Source organism: Mycetomoellerius zeteki, unplaced genomic scaffold (assembly GCF_001594055.1).
Source record: "Mycetomoellerius zeteki isolate Tzet28-1 unplaced genomic scaffold, Tzet1.0 scaffold20, whole genome shotgun sequence".
Classification (NCBI taxonomy): Eukaryota; Metazoa; Arthropoda; class Insecta; order Hymenoptera; family Formicidae; genus Mycetomoellerius; species Mycetomoellerius zeteki.
The window spans coordinates 288389-307813 of record NW_017256957.1 but is presented as its reverse complement, the minus strand read 5'-3'; the positions used below and the strand labels follow the sequence as shown (position 1 = coordinate 307813).

General features: G+C 30.8%; 1 protein-coding gene across 1 annotated transcript in view; it reads left to right on the top strand.

Moving 5' to 3' along the window:
* Window positions 1-19425, top strand: part of LOC108722321 (uncharacterized) — a 34129-nt gene that overhangs the window by 1142 nt on the left and 13562 nt on the right. The window contains 1 exon segment of the mRNA XM_018447351.1: window positions 1-65. This exon segment is cut by the window's left edge and continues 19 nt beyond it. Coding sequence (XP_018302853.1) covers window positions 1-65 — 65 coding nt within the window.

Sequence of the window (19425 nt, the reverse complement as noted above, 5' to 3'; positions counted from 1 at the left end):
GGCTCTGGTCGTGCAATCGGCGGCTACTGCGACTCCCACCTGGGGATACTTCACCAATCCTGACGGTGAGTCATTGTCCGGCGCGTGTGTGATCGGTTTTATTAATTAAGCCCTGCTTTTCTCATATATACGTGACTCATTTCGTGGCTATGTAGGCTACTGAGTTTTTTCGCGAGCTTAGCGTGATCGATAAGCTGGCTTTTACCCTGAACATTTTTTTGAGTTTATGTCGGAAAAAGAGGAAACGCTGTCTAATTAACTATTTCTCTGTTCAATAACTAAGCTTTTATAATAATTTTATAGTAACTTTTTACTATTTCTTTTTATAGCTGCAACATTAATAACACTAATATAAGTGAAGAAAGAAAATTAGATTAACACAAATAAGCGAAGAAGGCCATTCGGTCAAAGCGGACATTGATGTTTGATATTTTTGTGCGAATCTTACAAGTCTAAGTAAACTATTCGCCGATTTATTTGTCAATCCTGAAATATAGTCTTAAATTTAAAAAAAGCTGGATTACATAATATATTACAAATTAAATTGACAAGCAAAGCAATTTAATAATACTAATGCTGATGAGCATCTTTAAAATATTGTCAAGAATTTATTATGAAAAATATCTCAGCCAAGATTCGAACCTGAATTTTCCTATAAGTATCCCTCGTGATGGGCGTCTTAATTAAAATTAGATCAGCCTCGAATTGGTATGACGCAAATGACGTTCATCCCGGAAAGTTGGAAGTTCAGATTCAAACTCTGGCTGAGATAATATTTTTCGCAGATTTAAGATTCTCATTAACATCTGATTATTAATAACATCATTAATATTAATATAATTATTCGCAGATTTAAGATTCTCATTAACATCTGATTATTAATATTCTATAATAATGTTTATATTAGCATCAAAAGTTATTAAATTGCTTGCCAATTTAATAAGCGATATCACTACTATGTTTCTGCTCATGATTGCATTTCAAAACCGAAAAAGATTTCGGCGCGTTGTTTGCAGAATCAGATATCTTCTATATAAATTCACACAGAAATTTTAAGCACTAAGATCCGTTTTGACCAAATGAATTTTCTTATTTAATTAGATTTATTCTTATCTGTTATTCAAATTCGTAAATCATAAAACTAGATTAATTTTGATCGACGTTAGTAATATATAATAACATTGGCGTTCTAAAAGCATTTTAACACGCTTTTTATCATCTCTTTTTTGCGAATTATGATGAAATATTATTTGTGAGATTAAGCTTATTAGAAAACATATCTCTAATACTTCGTCTTATATATCGTAATAGAGGAAACGTCACATAAAACTGGATGTCTTGTCTTGCAATATGTATGTTCGAGCATTTCGTAGAATGATCGATAGTCAGAAATCTCATCTCGACGATGTACTGATTAGCGATGCAAGTCTTTAAGCACGTAACGGGATCATCAAAGGATATTGGTTATTACGCTGTATTAGATTTATTTTCGTATGTGTGTGATAAATGAACAAACGAATATGGTATGTGCAATAACTGTCTAATTAATACCCAGAGGTAAAACATAACGAGATGAAATCGTGGTTCAAATACAAATTAATTAAAGATGTTGTCTTTTATCAAAAGCCTTTTCTATAAATTAAAATTGATTACTGATCATAATAAAAGTCGATCAAATTATATTTAAATTTTCAAGATTCTTCTTCTTAAAAAATTTTAATACGTTTGTTTAAAAAATTACAAAATTTACTGCATTGTACAAGTATTTGCATACATTTTGTTCTTGTCTTGTATAAGGATAATTAACGTAATATATTTATGTATCGAAAGGATACATAAATATATTACGTTATTGAAAATAAAATAAGATTCTTTCGATAAACAAAATATGTAATATAATGAGTATATAATATTCGATAATCGAAGATATATTTCTCTTTTAAAGATACTACGCAAAAATAATAAATAACCATAATATATGATGACATCATTTTTGCATTACGCAAGTTACCAATTAACAAGATTAATCAGCTTTTCTCAATTTATAGCTATAACTTATACTTTTTTTTAAATATCTCAAGAAACGTTTATGTCATTCCAAGACGGATCAAGGATGTACAATATTATCGTTGTTGCTGTGAGATATGTTTTTCATGATGAACAGCGCATTTCCAGCATCGAGAGGATTTCAATGGTTCCGCGTCGCAAGTAGAGCGTATTAAATATATTCAAGGAGCCAGAAACATTTCCTTCGTTCATTCATATCAGCCTAGTATAATCAAAACGCGTTTTACGGAGTAGTAACGGGTTTGACCCAATTTAGCGCATACGGCTCTCTATATATCGAGTCAATTAATTCCAGCAGCTCATTTTTACAGCCGCGTTACGCGTACTGCTTTTCCTCGTCTACCTTTACCTCTCGCTGACCTGTTTCTCTCTTGCCTAATAGTTACAGCAGCAGCGCTGCGGAGATAGTCTCAGCCTTCGACTTCAATGTGGCGTTCTTCTCGAGAATCGCACGTAATTTCTACTATGAAGTCCTATCTACTCTTTGCGCAATCGCGTCAACGCGATGTTTCCTTCATTCTTGTTAACGAGAGCAATTTATCGCTTGCGCGTATATCGCTTCTACTTATTATTACGTATTATCCATTCCGGAATCGTCTTGATTATTATAATGGAGCTTTAAATAAACGAAAAATTAATTTCAAACTTTTTTAATCTCAAAATGTCATATTTTGTTTAATTTGTATATTTTTTATCATCACATATCACTTATTATATACAACACAATTCAAGAAACAAGGTTTTATAGAAAATAAGTTTGAATGTTTTGAACCTTATTAAAACCTTAAAATATATTAATTTCGAAATTTTTCGTAATTTTAATATAATAACTGATTGTACAGGAATAATAATATGTACTTTTAAAATATGTTTTTTTTTCTTTATATTAAATTCCCATTCTTTTTTTTACAAGCAATTGCTTCTTTTACAATTAATAATGACAATTTTTTAATTATGTCGTGTCATAAATGAGCGATACGTGCTTCTCTATGAATTCTTTTGTATGAACCGCCAATGACAGTATTGTAAGTCAGCTCTTACAAATTTTCACTTATGATGACGATTCCTTTGAGTAATGAAATTTTAAGATAAGTGACTCATATACGATTAAACAAACGTGCACGTTCCTCGTCTTCGCTCGACACGAGATGCGTATCGTTGCGACACTCACTATCCATCATTATATATCGCGGTATAAAAGAACGCGATATTTCAAAGAACGTTGACGGAACGGACGTTGCTCAATAATGCGCGGTTGTCTTGAGCTAAATACAACAGCATACGTAATTTCTCGTCAATGATATCCCGTCTAGGATGCTGCGTAACGATGCTACTAAGATCGCGTGTACCAACTGGTACACCTTGTCCACAACCTTGCTTTAAGAGGCCGGAAAGCCTTAAGAAATTGACTAATTACAGTTGAATATGAGAAAAATAATCGACTGTGATTGGTCAATTTCTTACAGCTTACGGTTTACGGCCTCTAAAGCAAAGTTGTGGACAAGGTAGTAATCACTCTGATATGACACTTCATTCGCGTGCAGTCTATCATGGTAATCGTAACGGAATCCGCTGAAATTCGAGCAATGCGCGAAATTAAATAATGTCTGTTTCCCATACGCATGATTCTCATCGTTTGCCTCCGCCATTGTCCGATTCTCCGTTTCGCGTGTACGCATGCATATCGAGGAGCATCGTGGAAAGAAAAATAATACAATACTTCTCTTCTCAACGGCTTCCTCCGACCTGGCGCGGGAGAAAAATCTCCAGGAATAAAGTCTCTCCGTCGCGCCGAGAAATAACACGCTCCCACACTCGTGCTCCCCTCGTTCGATAAACCCGTAGCCATTATACAATCGTACACGCACATGCGTGCATGCAGCCGCGTTCTATGCGTAGCAGGTGTCTGCTACCATATGACGCTGTCGCTAAATATTGGACACGGATGTGTGTCTATATATGGTGTTCCCGAAATAAACTTTAGGAGCATTTTCCATTTACCTTAGGGACAAAAAAAGTTGTAGAAAGAAATTTTTTATCATGAAAAATTCACGAGTCAATTTCTTTTTAAGATGAAAAAAAGAAATTCATGTTAAGATTAATTTTGAATTATATTCTTACAAAACCTCACAAATCACAAATATTTATAATTTAGAGAGAAAATGAATTTTTTAAATCTGCAATTGAGTAGAGTATAATATTCTGTCATCCTTATGAGAAAAAATATACAATCGAATATGTTTCTAATCAGTAAAATTATCAGATTTTGACCTAAACAATAGAATCTTTTTTCTTATATTTTTTAAATATTTTTTTGATATGCTGAATCATTTGCAAACATTTATTTCAAATTGATCTAATGGGAACATGTTGAAAATTGCATTAAAAGTAACACAATTTCGTCGAAATTTGATCTTTGATTCCAACTTTCAATATTTTCCCATTAGTTTAGCTTGAAATTAATGTTTGGAAATGATTCAGCACATCAAAAAATATAAGAAATCATGCATAAAAAAACCATCTTTTAGGCAAATTCAATAATTTTACCCATCGGCCTTCTTTGACAATTTATTTTAAAGACATTTTATGTACAATGAATACAAATATGCGTATAAGGAAAATTTTTATAAAAAAAGCTTTATTTGTAGAAGATAAACGTTAATTAGCAATTTTCTTCTCACTCCGTATCGGTATATGAGATACGGTCATTTGCATACAAAATACGTCAGGTATGTAGTTACCTGTGACAAGAGCCCTACGTTTTACAAATGGCAGGAATACTGTTACACACACACACATGCGCACTCATACATTCGTTGTTCTCGTTGCGTGTAACGCGACGATACACGTTGGGAAGCTGTTAATTACGGACAGAGAAACGGGGCTGTCGAGAAAGTTCTGCGATGAAGTCGATAAGCCGTAAACAACGCGGGACGCATTTCTTTCGTCTCCTTCTTCCTTATGTTACGTTATTGTTGCTCGTTGAGTCAGAAGATTGGATCAATTATTATGATGTAATAGAAGTTGTGTCTTTTGCACCTTATTATGATACACAATTATGTTTTATTATGAATAATATTTATTATGAATAATATTCTATAATTCTATAGATAGATAGAATGTAGTAATTTTATCGTCAATGATAGATTTTTCGTCAAATAAATATTAACTTGATCTCTCAAGGCAGACATTTAATGAAATATTATATAGCTGTAACTTATTATTTTTCTAATTTAATAGCATTTATCTCTACATTACATTTATATAATCTAAGAATTTATGATAAAAGAATAATCCGCCTCGGTTTCTGCAATGTTTCCAATGTAGGCAAAAATTTATTTAAAGTAATTAAATGATTTTAACTAAAAAGGCAAAAAAAATTATTAAAATATTAAATCTGTTTTTCCTTGAAAATAATTTTATTTTAGTGAAGGAATTAAAGTAATAATAAATTTATATAAATTAGCTTAGTAATAATAAATTAGCTTAGTAATTCAATCTTATTAAAAGATATAATCACACCTCGTTAACATTGGAGCACCAATATTCAATTTCTCGTTTTGATAAGATTTAGTAAGATTTTCAAAATCGATAAGAGACGATTTGAAACAAGGTGAAGCAAAATGACAATGAGCTTTTGATCGCGACAGATGGTTACAGACGCATCAGACTGTTTTTCTCGCTAGTCAATGTGCCATTACATTCGGATCCGGTTGTTGATCGATGGAATCCATTGCACGTTCATGTCAGATCCGATTGATGACGCGTCATGGTCGATTCCTTAGAGCGGTCTACAACGTGACCGTGGACAAAATAATGCACATGCGCACAGTCGTATAATGATTGAACGAGCGTAGGTATGTGTGTCGCGAGAAGATCGTGTGCATGTATATATATATATATATATATACATACACACACATATATAATATATATATAATGAATAAAATGTAGTAGAGAGACGGGGGAGGAGAGGGAGGAAGAGATGGAGGGTGGGAGGAAGAGAAGAGAAAGGCATAAGGTACCGCTAGGGCCAGGAGTTTTCGAGCCGGGAGTGCAATGGCCTTTACCTGGCTCTCACTCAACCTGCCCCTTCTGCGACTCCACTCTCTATACGACCTTTCTCTAAAAATTATAGTCCGCGTATACGCGGGAGTCTCATTTACTGGTACTCGTTCATAACGGAATACGATGCATTATTATAAGGATTCTTCAATTAAGCTTGTTTCCGTGATGATGCGTTACCAAATACATTTTAATTTGGTTGATACTTCTAAATTTCTTTGTTGTTTTCAAGTAATTTGAAACGAAATTTTTTCCAAGTGTATCGCGATGTGATGCAACGACGGATTAAATTTGACGTAATGTATAAATGTTAAATGAATTATTTGAATAAAATTAATTAATAGAAATACGTTACAAGTATTTCTTCATTTTATTATACATGTTAAATTTATCGTATAGAATATGTATGTACATGTACATATAAAATACGTATAATACGTAAATATGATGTGCGGATATATGAAATCATAAATGTCTATTTCTGAAATTTGATGTTAATAAATAAAAGCACACTGAAAAAAAGATTGGCTGCTGCAGCAAATTAGATGGTAAAATATGGCATAGTATTTTTAATTGGCTGTAGCAGCCAATTTTTGGTTGCTTTAGCCTATCTGCAATGTCAGTATAGGATTTCGATAGACTAACACAACTAAAAATTGACTGCTGCAACCAATTAAAAATGCTATGCCATATTTTACCATCTAATTTGCTGCAGCAACCAATCTTTTTTTTCAGTGCACTTGTACTTACAATTAGATACATTTAAAATATACTTAAGGTACATTTGAGGTGGAACCTAGGTACATATTATTTTCCTAGCATCCGTATCTGTATCTCGGTATGTTTTTTCCAGAGTATTACTTGTACCTAGGTAATGAAAATGAAGTATCTTGCACACACTGGACACGATTACACTACAGTGTATATTTCACATGTCATGTCATGTCATGTACGTAGAGAAGAGAACATTTTAATATTTATTTCTCTATATAATAAGTAATAAACAATGGTCATATTTTTATCCGCAATATCAGTATAGGATTTCGATAGGCTAACACAACCAAAAATTAACTGATGCAACCAATTAAAAATGCTATGCCATATTTTACCATCTAATTTGCTGCAGCAGCCAATCTTTTTTTTCAGTGTAGCGAATACTATTTTATTTTTATCTAGATATTATATTATTATGTAAGAAAAGTTTTATGATAAGATAGATTACTTACATATATATATTTTTTAGAAATAATTATCCTCTCACGCTTTCGCGTTCATTATATCCTAATTGCTATATATCGATTATATGTATTTCCATGCTACGTATGATGTAATGTATGCAAATATATATCGCAAAGGTGATAACGTAATTTGAGAGGAAGCATGGGCGTCGTCAATCGTATCGTTTGCACTCGATATATGTATATATATGCCGCAGTTACAATCACAATCGCAGGGCGATCCATTTTATCGCTTACAACGCAAATTGCGGTATCCATCATGATCATATTGTGCTGAATTTTGACACAATATCCGAAATTCATTGACGTAAGTCGTACGATTCATTTAATTGTACAATACATTTAGGCGCGCTCACGCTGTGTGTTTAGATTTTGGAGGCTATTGTATTATTTCAAGTTTAAAACACACACAAGCTGGTTAATCTCATAAAAGAATGCATATATGTATGAAGAATAATAATAGTCAATAAATTTTTAACTACTATTTTATTGATTTCTGATAATTTTTGATTATTTAAGAAGAACGTAGGGGAGACCGGGGCTCCCTTTAGTACTCATTTTTCAGTTTCGAATTTTTACAGATGAAATTAAGAGATTTATCGAAAAAATGAAGTAACACCAGTTATTACATACATTTGACTATCTAATAATATTTTAATAATAAGAGGAAATTGATAACTAATATGAAAAGAAAATGCATTTTTCTAATGTATTCCATCTGGTTCAACTAGCCCCGGGTAAGGACCGGGGTAAGGTGACTAATGGTATGGGTATAATTTGACTAAGGTCATTAAAATAAAGATTAATGTATTTGAAGTTACATCTTTGGTTACATATTAATAAAACTTTTATAAAAATATATTTTAAACACTAATATTTGCTTCGCAGGACAGAACAATGCTTCTTTTTGCGTTCGTTTTGTGCAAAAACATGTCGAATGAGCCAAGTTTTATCGAGATTGGACGTGAGGGAACTAAATTAATAACATTTATCATTGAGGTAAATCTTTTTAAAGGAATGAAATATTGAGTAAGTACTATAAGAGTCATCACGAAATGAGTTATACAGCCTTATGCTATGGTTACCCTACTATCTCCATCCGTTCATTTTTTAAAAATATTAATAGTATACGATAACAAAGACAGATAAATAAAAAAAATCTGTTGGATTTATTAAGTAAGAACTACACTTACTATCTAGAAATGAAATATCTCAGACAATCATATACGATTGTAAAATAAAAACTTTTAGAATAAAAGTATTTACTTAGGTGTATGATTTTTTAAAATTGTAGTGCGTAACTTCTATCATAAATGTGTTCGCAACAACAAGATGTTACAGCAGACTGAGCGGCAGTCGCGTACTGAGACACGTTTACGCGTCTCGTGTGTTTTGTTTTTAATGTAGCCTCGATTATTTTACTTACCCCTATAGTTTACTGACCCCGGTTTCTTCTAAATTATATTTATGTCAAATTTATATTTTTTTACTTCAAAATTATGAATATTAATGATGACTTTAATTATGATTGTTCACGCGATAATTTCACAATTTCGTGAGTTCATCTCACTTCAATAACTTTAATTTAATACGAGAGGAAATGGAAACTTGCGCGTAAGCTAATTAAACGAAAAACTAAATAACGGAGTTTATTTGATATTCATTAATATTTATTGTTAATGTCTCTCTAATTAATATTCTACCATTAATTTGGTATGCGAAAATTGGATAGTATTGGAGCAACAAAATAGAATGTACACATATCGATTTGACTTTTCAATAAAGATACATTTACGTCAATGCCGACGTATTTTACTTATTTAAATATCCTTATCTTGAGAGAGAGAGAGAGAGAGAGAGAGAGAGAGAGAGAGAGAGGGAAATTTAATCCCCAATATTATTAATAGAATCCAAAGAATTTCTCTTATGGCAAATTCCCACGTGGGCGTTTGCTATTATATTATATATACGTAGATATGTAAAGCAAAAATAACAATAAAGCAAAGATTTTGGGAGAAAATGCGAGAAATTTCAACAATGCATTATCTACCGTGTGGGTAGCGTAATTACAGTAAAAACATGTAGTTGTACCACGTATGTTATGATATTTTTAATATTTTATTTAATAATAACGGTAGCAATAGTAAGTATAATATACAGCTTTTAATTGTACATCTAATAAATTCATCTAAAATACTGTGTTCCGCTTATCATAGCCAAATTAAAAAAAATTTTCGTCAGTTGTAGTTGAAACTGATGAATCACGCAAGAGATTTCGAATGCTTACACGAAGCCAATTCTAGATCAATTTTTTCGGAAATATCAGAACACAGGTTTTTGCTATTATTAAATTTTGTATTACAATAATTTTTTCTTGTAAAAGTTTTACAAAATTTAATGTAAAAAATCGCAAAAAATCGTTATTTGTTTTTTCTCATGTAACTGATACACAGATTTTTATCTTTATGTTTTTTATAATTAATGAAAAACATTCTTTGCTGCACTTTGTCGCGTAACATTTAATTAACTCATGTTCAAATAAAAGTAATTTATTAAAAGTATTTTATTAAACAAGAAATAAAGAAGCATTTTATTAAATTATCATAAGTCGTAAAAACTTCCGAAAAGAAATCATACTGTGATTACTAATAGTTCAAACTACAAATTGCATTAAGAAAAACGGAAACATATTATCATTTTTTAAAAATATAATTTATAAATTTTATAACTTTATCTTTTGAAACAGTTGTTACCGAAAAACTGTATATTTTGCAATGAGTTTGATATTATGTAACATTTTATTAACCCCAAGTGTAGACGATAAATCGCAAAGTTAAACGATGTTAGATTTCGCTATGCAAATGTCGCGAGCAACAGGAGCTATGTGTGGAATTCTTTAACGATAAATCGTGCTCACTCGAGGTGCAGAAGTTCTCTGGGAATTCAACATCCGGCGGAAATGGTGGGAGTGCATTACTATGGACTATAAAGCGAATACACATATATAGACTAAACTGCGGATCTACTCAAGCCTTTACAGATACATACAAGAAGGTGCAGCGTTACGCTTGCCTTTCATATCAATTAAAGATAGTCGCTTTACTCTTTGTGATAAAAGCTTAATAGTGTCTGATAAAGGAGTCAAAGGAGTCTTAAAAAAAAATGGATGGCTTTCTGCGTTTGCACTATTTATATGCTACGGAAAGTATTATACATGCTCGTGTATAAAAAGATTTTGTACCTTCTCCTTTATGTAAACAAAAATAATTTCTTTTATATAAAACTTTTATGTAAAACTTTATATATAAAAGAAAATATTTCATTTATAAAGGATAGGGATATAGAAGAATAATTCTTTCTATAATTGTCCTACAGCGGGTATTTCCGTTTATGGGGAAAATTTAAATGTATTATATAATATACGAAAAATAAGAAAAGCATATTTGCTTTGAATGTTAAATTGAAATAATTTGTCATAAACACACATTTTTTTATAGTAACGTTTTCGTTTTTGCTTTCAGCAATAATCAATAAAGAATATTTTAATAAACATTGTCATGCATCGAAGTACACTGAAAAAAAAATAACCTAAATTTAAATAAATATTTATTGAAAGGATATTTTTTTTCAGTGTACGTTATTTAGTAGTTTTATTTAAAAAAAATTTTAAACTTAATGTGTGTGTGTGAATTAAAAAACAATATTCTAATTTATGTTTTTCAGTAAAATATATACGATAATAGAAATTAAAATAAGAATAATTGCTTTAATATGCATATATGTATATTATTTTTCTATAGAATACACAAATTCAAAAATGTCTGTTGTTCAGAAAATCATCGAGAGATTAAAAAATGTCACAAGATGTTGAAGTCTTATTATTTTGAAATATAGTGTGTCATAGGGAAGATAGGTATTAAAAAACTTCATATTTTATTATGTAAGAAGAAAATAAATAAATTTAGTAAAATTACATTTTTCTTGGAGATTAAAGAAATGATTGGAACGTATGATATATATATTCACAAATTTTTTACACCTTGCTAAATTGAGATATAGCTTTATTATTGAAATATTTTGTGCGGATGTTCAAAAGTCACCAGATTTTTTTTCGAGTTAACTGACGGATATGGCGCCATGCGTATTTCGCAACGATTACGGCATGTTGCATGGCTACACCCAGGTCATGGTTCGCGTGTTCGTGCCAATCGTGACGCCAAGATCTGCAGGATGTCATGCTGATAATAGTCCGTATTTAACGTAGATCGGTACCATTACGATGGTTAATCATTAGAACGACTATAGACAATGTCCTCTACAGCGACTTTGCATTTTCTACTTTTTCTACATCGCCAGGAGTCAAGATTATAATAATTATAATGCTCGTTTATATATAGATAAGAATAATAATTTTATATTTTTTTTCATTTTATTACTATTATGATTTATGTAATCACAATAAAAATACCATATTACGTTGTATTTTTATTGTGAAATGTAATGTTTGGTGACACATCAGATCGTACCATCCGATATTACCGGATATTTCAGCGAAAAATCGTTGCGTATAGACCTTGCATACCGGGTAAAAACTACATAGTATTTGACACATGTCCGTTATCTATAAAATATAACTACATTTTTTGCGATGACGCACGTAAATGTATGAGCCGATATTGCGAATTCGCCTACGTTAATAATGATGTAGTACTGTTTACCTATATATGTCATGGGTTCGAATACTAATTGATGATGTGCAATAACCTTTACTGTAATAATTAATGGAAATAAACTGAAAGACGTCATAGGTTTCGATTAAATTTAAATACTGCTAAAAATAATTATCACATAATTACAATTTTAAATTTTAACATTTTAACGAATTTTTCAATATTTTCTTAAATTGATTGCAACATATTTTTGTTTATAAATTATTTTATTGATACATTCAATTATCATTTATTTCCTTCTATGCAATCTCATTTTTTATTATTTAAATTTTTAGTAATTTTCAATTATTATTTATTCGGTATCTGTCTCTCAAAATTTAACAAGGAGTAGACAAAAACTTGAAAATCAGTTTTCAATTAATAAAAATTCTGTGAACTCTTTGAAGAAGGCTTATTAAGCAAAGCATCATAAAAGAGAGATGAGAAAGCATGGCTCCTTGTTTTCTAATAAAAAATTAATTTATTTATTCAAAATCATTTTTGTTAATTGAAAACTAATTTTCAAGTTCTTGCCTACTCCTTGTAAGATAACAAACTAAAACAATTAATTTATATTTAAATAAAAATTGCGAGACACTTTAAAAATTATTTAATTGTCCACGTGAAAAGATAAATTTGAGAGAGAGAGACAAAGAAGCCTCTTCATATATACAATCAGACAATGAGAAAAATACATATAGAAATAAAACCATATGTAGGTCGAATATGAAAAAGGACTGATATTACCCATAAAAGCACCATATCTTTTCATGGATAACGTAAGCTACTTAAGCTTCTGGCGGAACAAAAGGTTGAGACAGCTAGCTGCAAAGCCAGACTGAATTGGACATTCCTCTGGCAATAATATTTTTTTCGATGGATGTCTTTTGAGAGTGTGTGTGAAGCCGATATCTCTCTTAAGTTATGAAACGGGAAGAATGTTACATGAATTGCCATTATCCGCCCGAGGATGTCCATTTATATTGGAAGCGGATAGCCACTTATCGTTGCACGAGATTAAACGTAATTGACTCCGCCTATGCTGCTATGTACGTCATACGGTAAAAAGATATAAGATATCTTGCTTCCCTTAGTTTCTATCGGTTTCTTTAATGTTTTAATTTTAATTTTATTTGTTTATATATAAATTCCAGTTAAAAGCAAACATTTCCTATAACGTACAAATTATCAGGACTATCCTTTTATGATTTCAAAAACTATTTGTTTTACTTTTAGAAGTAAATTTTATTTATAATATGTATATATTCACGTTTTTGATCGACAAGAGAGATTTCTCGTTGTAATTTTTCGTTACATTGGATAGACATGCCATCGTAGTAAATTGATTAATAAGTTCGATGAACTCGAAGCGCGATATTGGAGACATTTTATTATAGCTTTACGTAGTGAATATTGCTTCTAAAAATGATAAACGGCATAAATGGCGAGTATTTCTACGACTGTGAGTGTGATCGCGCAATGTGCTCCTTTCACTGCGCGCGGAAAATAGTGTGTTGGCTATATTTACGCATGTCGTGATCTTTTCATTCAAGCAAGCGTAACGGTTGTTCATTCACGACGCAGTATTTATAAAACATTATCACAATATTCCACTGTATTGATGCTCCCACTTCGACAAAAAAAACAACGTTCTAATTGAATTCGCGGTGAATTAATACCTCTAACAAGACCCCAATTAAAATATAATAACAGCACTTTATTATTAAGAAGCTATTTTTTATCCTAAAAAAATATATGAAACAAACATTTCCAGGTAATAATATGCCTTTATTCACACCCATGCAGAACAGTATTGATATGTAGTTTTTTAATGATACATCGCGAGTAACATAGAAACATATAAACAATAAATATATGACGGAAAAATGATTGTATATGACGCACGTATTGTGACTAATTTGTTATTATTTAACCTTTAAAGAAATACAAAGATAATTATAATATCGATATTTTCCTGAGAAAATTCAATTATTTATGGCTCACATACTATTGCAACCTTTTTAATTTCACATTTGTAACTTTTTCTTTTAAAAATGTGATTTATTTGTACTTATGATTTATGTTTTATGGTCAACAAATCGCTTTTTGCTTAGCGTCTTTGAGAAGAAAGAAAATGTGTTCGAATCATTATAATGTTATATTGTTGCTAAAAAACGAAATCAATTTTTTTTATATTTCAGGTTAAGGATATTAACTTTGTATTATATGCATATATTATTGCATTTATACTTGCATTTATACTTGCAATTATTCGTATAAAGATATTGGTAAAGCTATCGAAAAATTAATAAAGTTTACGGAGATATTTTATATTGTGTGGTGCATATATTGACATGAAATATTAAATATCTCGTAAATTATATTAATTTTTCGATAGATTTACTTTAATATTATTATATGCGAAATAATCAGAGAAATTATATTAAATAAAAAATCATTTAAAAAACTTCCATGTAATTTTAAAAAATTGATTTTTTCGAAAATTAATACCAACATTTGCATCCCTTCAGATCGTACAATTTTCATCTAAAACATTTTCTCGTATTTTTCATATTTCCCGAATATTCGACTCTCTCATCACGTTTAAAATAAAACATGTACTTTTTATATTTAACAAAAAAAGATTGGCAAAAAAAATTATTTTGATGTTTGAATTAAAAAATAAAACAAATCAACAATTAAAAACGATTTGGTAATTTTTCTTTTATAAATTAAAATTAAATACAAAATTTTAGTAAATATTGACAATAATGGGGACCCAGCTCCGATAACCTTGACTTTGACATATTGTATAAGTCAAACCTGAGTGACCTTCAGAGGGTTTCAGCCCGCACTCGTTATTCGTTCAAAAGTTATTAACAAACTATAAAAGAAAGTTTAAAAGATTACGTTTTATTTCTGCCACAATGTTAAGAACTACGATCTCACACCCTTCCTTCCTTGCGTAACGACTTTCCACGTGAAGCGAGTTCCACCCCACCTTCCTCTTTGCCTAAGGGCGAATGACTTCCTACGCAAAGCGGGATCTACCTCATCTTCCTCCCTGTCTAGAAACGTTTCTACGCAAAGCAAGATCCACATGCATGAAAAGTCATTACGCCTCTTGGCAGGAGGGAGGTGAGGACCTAACTTCACATGGAAAATTGGACGTCCCTAAGCAGAAAGGATGGTGAGGTGAACCTCGCTTCGTTTGGAAAGTCGTTACACAAGAAAGGGGGAGTGTTAGAATTATAATAAAAGAATAGTTCTTAACATTGCAAGACATTAAAAATATTTTTGTTGTTAATAACTTATTTGGACGAATAACGAGCGTAGCCTAAAATCTTCTGAATATCAGTCTGATCTCGATAATATATGTCAAAATCAAGATCATTTGAGCTACGTCCGTTATTGTTAACATTTACCAAAATTTATTAACGATTTAGTACCTAATTGTTTATAAACAGTACTTTGAGCGTCCCTGGTAGGACCCTCTTGCCTTTTAACGCTGCAGAATGACATGCACGTGACATATCTTGAATTTCTCGTTCAGACTAAACCGATATTCGATAATAATGATATGAACGATCTGTTTCAATAATATCACTCGGTAAGTCTCACAGCACTGCCTACATATTATATGTTGCCTACAGATTTGCTGGTACTGTATATGAGATCACAACGATAGTAATTTATGTCGTGTAACATCGTGCGAATGCCGTTTGCACAATTACGTTTGCACTTGTTACAAGTATGTGTTGGTCGTGCGGTAATTGCGCGAATCGTATTCATCCCGAATCACGCAGTCATCGTATAATTATAGCTACATATTTCCTCATCTCATAACGCATACATGCTGCGAATGCAATGAATGTATTAATTTCAGACTGAGATTCTTGTGTTAATATGATTCGCAACAAAGCGTTTCTCTTTCGACTTGGAAACGTTTTGACATTTAAGAACAACTATCATTGTTGCAATATCTTTAAAATAGAACTCGCTTTTAACATTTTTTTTATCGTAGTTTGCGTTTTATAGAAGCAACGATTTTAACATTTCTCAGTTATTTAATTAAAATTAATTGCACGATGTAAATATATTCTGCGTGATATGTAATATCTTCTTATTATTTACATTACTGATATTTATAAATTTTGTTGAATCACTTATAATGAGATTTATAACACAGATTATCCATTAAATGTTATAAAAAAAGTAATTTAAGTTATTAATTGTTGAAATATAATTTTAATTATATTATTTAATATTCGAGTATGGCTTTGAATAGTGAATGTATCATTAAACCAAGTGCAAGTTATAATTAATTATAATTTTGCAAACAATACAAATCGATTAGGATTCATCTGAATTCAAAGCTATTTGTGAAATATACGATACTCCATGAATACATAACTGAAGCATTGGAATAACATATCATGACAAGGCTTAACCATGGCGTAGTTTGAATCATAATAGCAGCGACTAGATTGTTGTTTACCGAAATAAGGCAAATGTACAATGTCGTGTATAATACCTATTAGAATATTTCAATCATCCGCATTTACAATAACATGATTGTTATAGCATTCTTAGATTGTAATTGATTAATTCCAGGAGTTAATTCGAATAATTTTAAGAAATCAGATTTATCTTATTTTATTATTGGATTATTTTAATAATTAATTAACTTTTTTAAATACTGATATTGTCTCAGTACAGACTAAAGATGACACGATTTTTCTCTCTCGTCGCATTGCTTGTCTATTAAGATTCTCACATAAGAAATTATAATATGCATTTATACAGAGGAACATTATGTTACCGTTTTCTATTGCACTATGCTTCAATTTTGTCATCTGAATAGGGTAAAGTTGCCAAAATCGCACCGGCTCTTAAATTGCACTACCTCGCTTAAAAATTCAATTATTGTATTTATATACTTTCTTACGGGTTATTTAAGATCTACATGATACTGTAATGCTACTCTATTATACTCGTGACATGAAGTGCAACAAAAGCGTTGTTATTTACATAAATAAAAAAATTGTGATAGCGTTGCTAGTTTTCAACATATTTCATAGCAGAATCAACATAACACATAATACAAACTATGAGTTAAACTATGTAAAATATGCTGAAATTCTTTTCTCATTTTTTATATGCACGGAGAGAATTTTGCACGGAGAGAATTTTCTTTTAAAATTTACCCTGAAAATATGGTAGTTGTGGTACAATACAATATTTTAAAGGTTTTTACCATGCACTTCAGTAAAATTGATCAAACTTATTTTATACTTCATTGTAGTTTTATTAATGAATGAGAGATTTACATTAAAATTCTTCGAAATATGGTACAATGTTGTCCCACGACTGTCATATTTTCCGGGTAAATTCTAAGAAAAAATTCTCTCTGTGTGAAAATAGAGATACGGATAATAACATTGGCGTATGTCGAAGTTATTACGCACATGCTAATTACGTAGAATATGTTTACAGTTGGCGTGACTAACGTCAGCGGCACCATTAGCGAATTCAATGTGGAAGAACAAACGTGCTTGACCTTTTAATGTATGAACGAGGCCGCGTGGGTGTCCGCATCGCTATATATCGTCTATATTCATCTCATTTATGGTAAGAGCATTGGTTTGTCTTATTCTCGTGCACGAGAGAACGGCAAATGGAAAAAATTTAATTAACGATGCAAAATCAGCGTAATATCATTTTTAACGGATTGCACTGTGTTATACGTTTATATCACGTGTACAAGCTATCAGGTGTTCTAGTCAGTGTATTATAGGTACAATAATTTGCTGCTTGAAAATTAATAAATGGGAACTTTTGAACATTGTAGAAATTATTACATATATTATTATTATTATTGCTTTATTATGAAATGCAAATAAGAACATAAGAATATAATACCTATTTCAGGAAGTTATAAGTTAGTAAATATAAAATAAATAGAATGTATGTACGTGCCAATTGCAAGTGTTACGAATAGTTATTAGATTTTTCGTGATAATAGAGAGAGAGAGAGAGGGGGGAAGGGAAGGAGAGAGGGAGGAGGGAGCGAGAGAGAGAGAGAGCGTGTGTGCGTGTCAATCTAATTATTATTGACTATATTGATCAAACGTGATATCCATAAACAGCAAGATATTATCATTATATTTTGCTATTGGTTTCATATGCTCTCTTTAATATATTTCGATAAAAGAAATTTATGCTGTTTATGAAAAGAAAATATAATTAAAACAATCGAATAATCAAAAGATTGTGTTACGATAAGACTTGCGCATATTTATATGCTCGAACTTTATCATAAGCAGTCTTTTGATTACCTGTAGTTTTTTTTAGTTTTATTTGCTTTTTATATGCATTACCTCAAGCAGAACAACAAGTCATTATGATATCAAAATGATGTCAAAATGACTCCAAAATGATCATTAAAAATCATTTTTCAATCATTTCCGATTCATTTGAATGTCATTTTAACATTATCGTGACTTGTTGTTCTGCTTGGGTACCGTTCATAAATTCGGGAACGTTTGCGATTTTTTCGCATTTCACACAAACTTAAATATCTCAGTGAATAAAATCGTAGAGAAGTTTTTAAAAATGTATTTTAAATAAGAAGAATACAACTTCAATCTGACATTTGAATTTTGTTTCTATGACATATTTTCCTCCTAAATTATAAAACTGACATTTTTTCAATATTTTTATCATTTTTTTAAGTACTCTACCTGAATGGAACATTATCGAACGAAATTTAACTGACTAGCGTTTAAAAATAGACTTTTTAAGCTTTAAAATGCTTTTAAAGAAATTGCTACGATGTTTTTTCGCAAAGATATATTTAAAAAAGTATTTTTTATACACAGAGATTGATTAATCAAAATGATACATTTTGCGCCGTAAAACTCAATGCGTACTCTTAAGCGGTGCATACTCTTGGCCGATCTTACCCTACTTGTTTAAAAGTTATTTATATAAAAATGTAGAAAATTATGATCACATTGCGCTCCATAAGTCATTATAAAGCAAATTATTTGTTGTTTTGTTTTTTATAATTGGTTTCAGAGTGTATTTAATGACTAAAATTTTTTGGCTGATATAAGGCTGATATTGGCTTTTTCAGTTTATTTTTTCCAGTAAGCTTTATAATATACACTTGCGTATCATCAAGGAAGGGATATTTCAATTTTTAGACAATGACACTCTGATGCAAAGGTTATGCTGTTTTTTTTGTCAGGTTTGCTGATTGGCTAATGCTACTTGCAGGAAAGAGCTAAAAAGTATTTGTTTGCCTCCCTTTTCTCCGTTAAGCCGTTGTTTTTAGTGTAGGG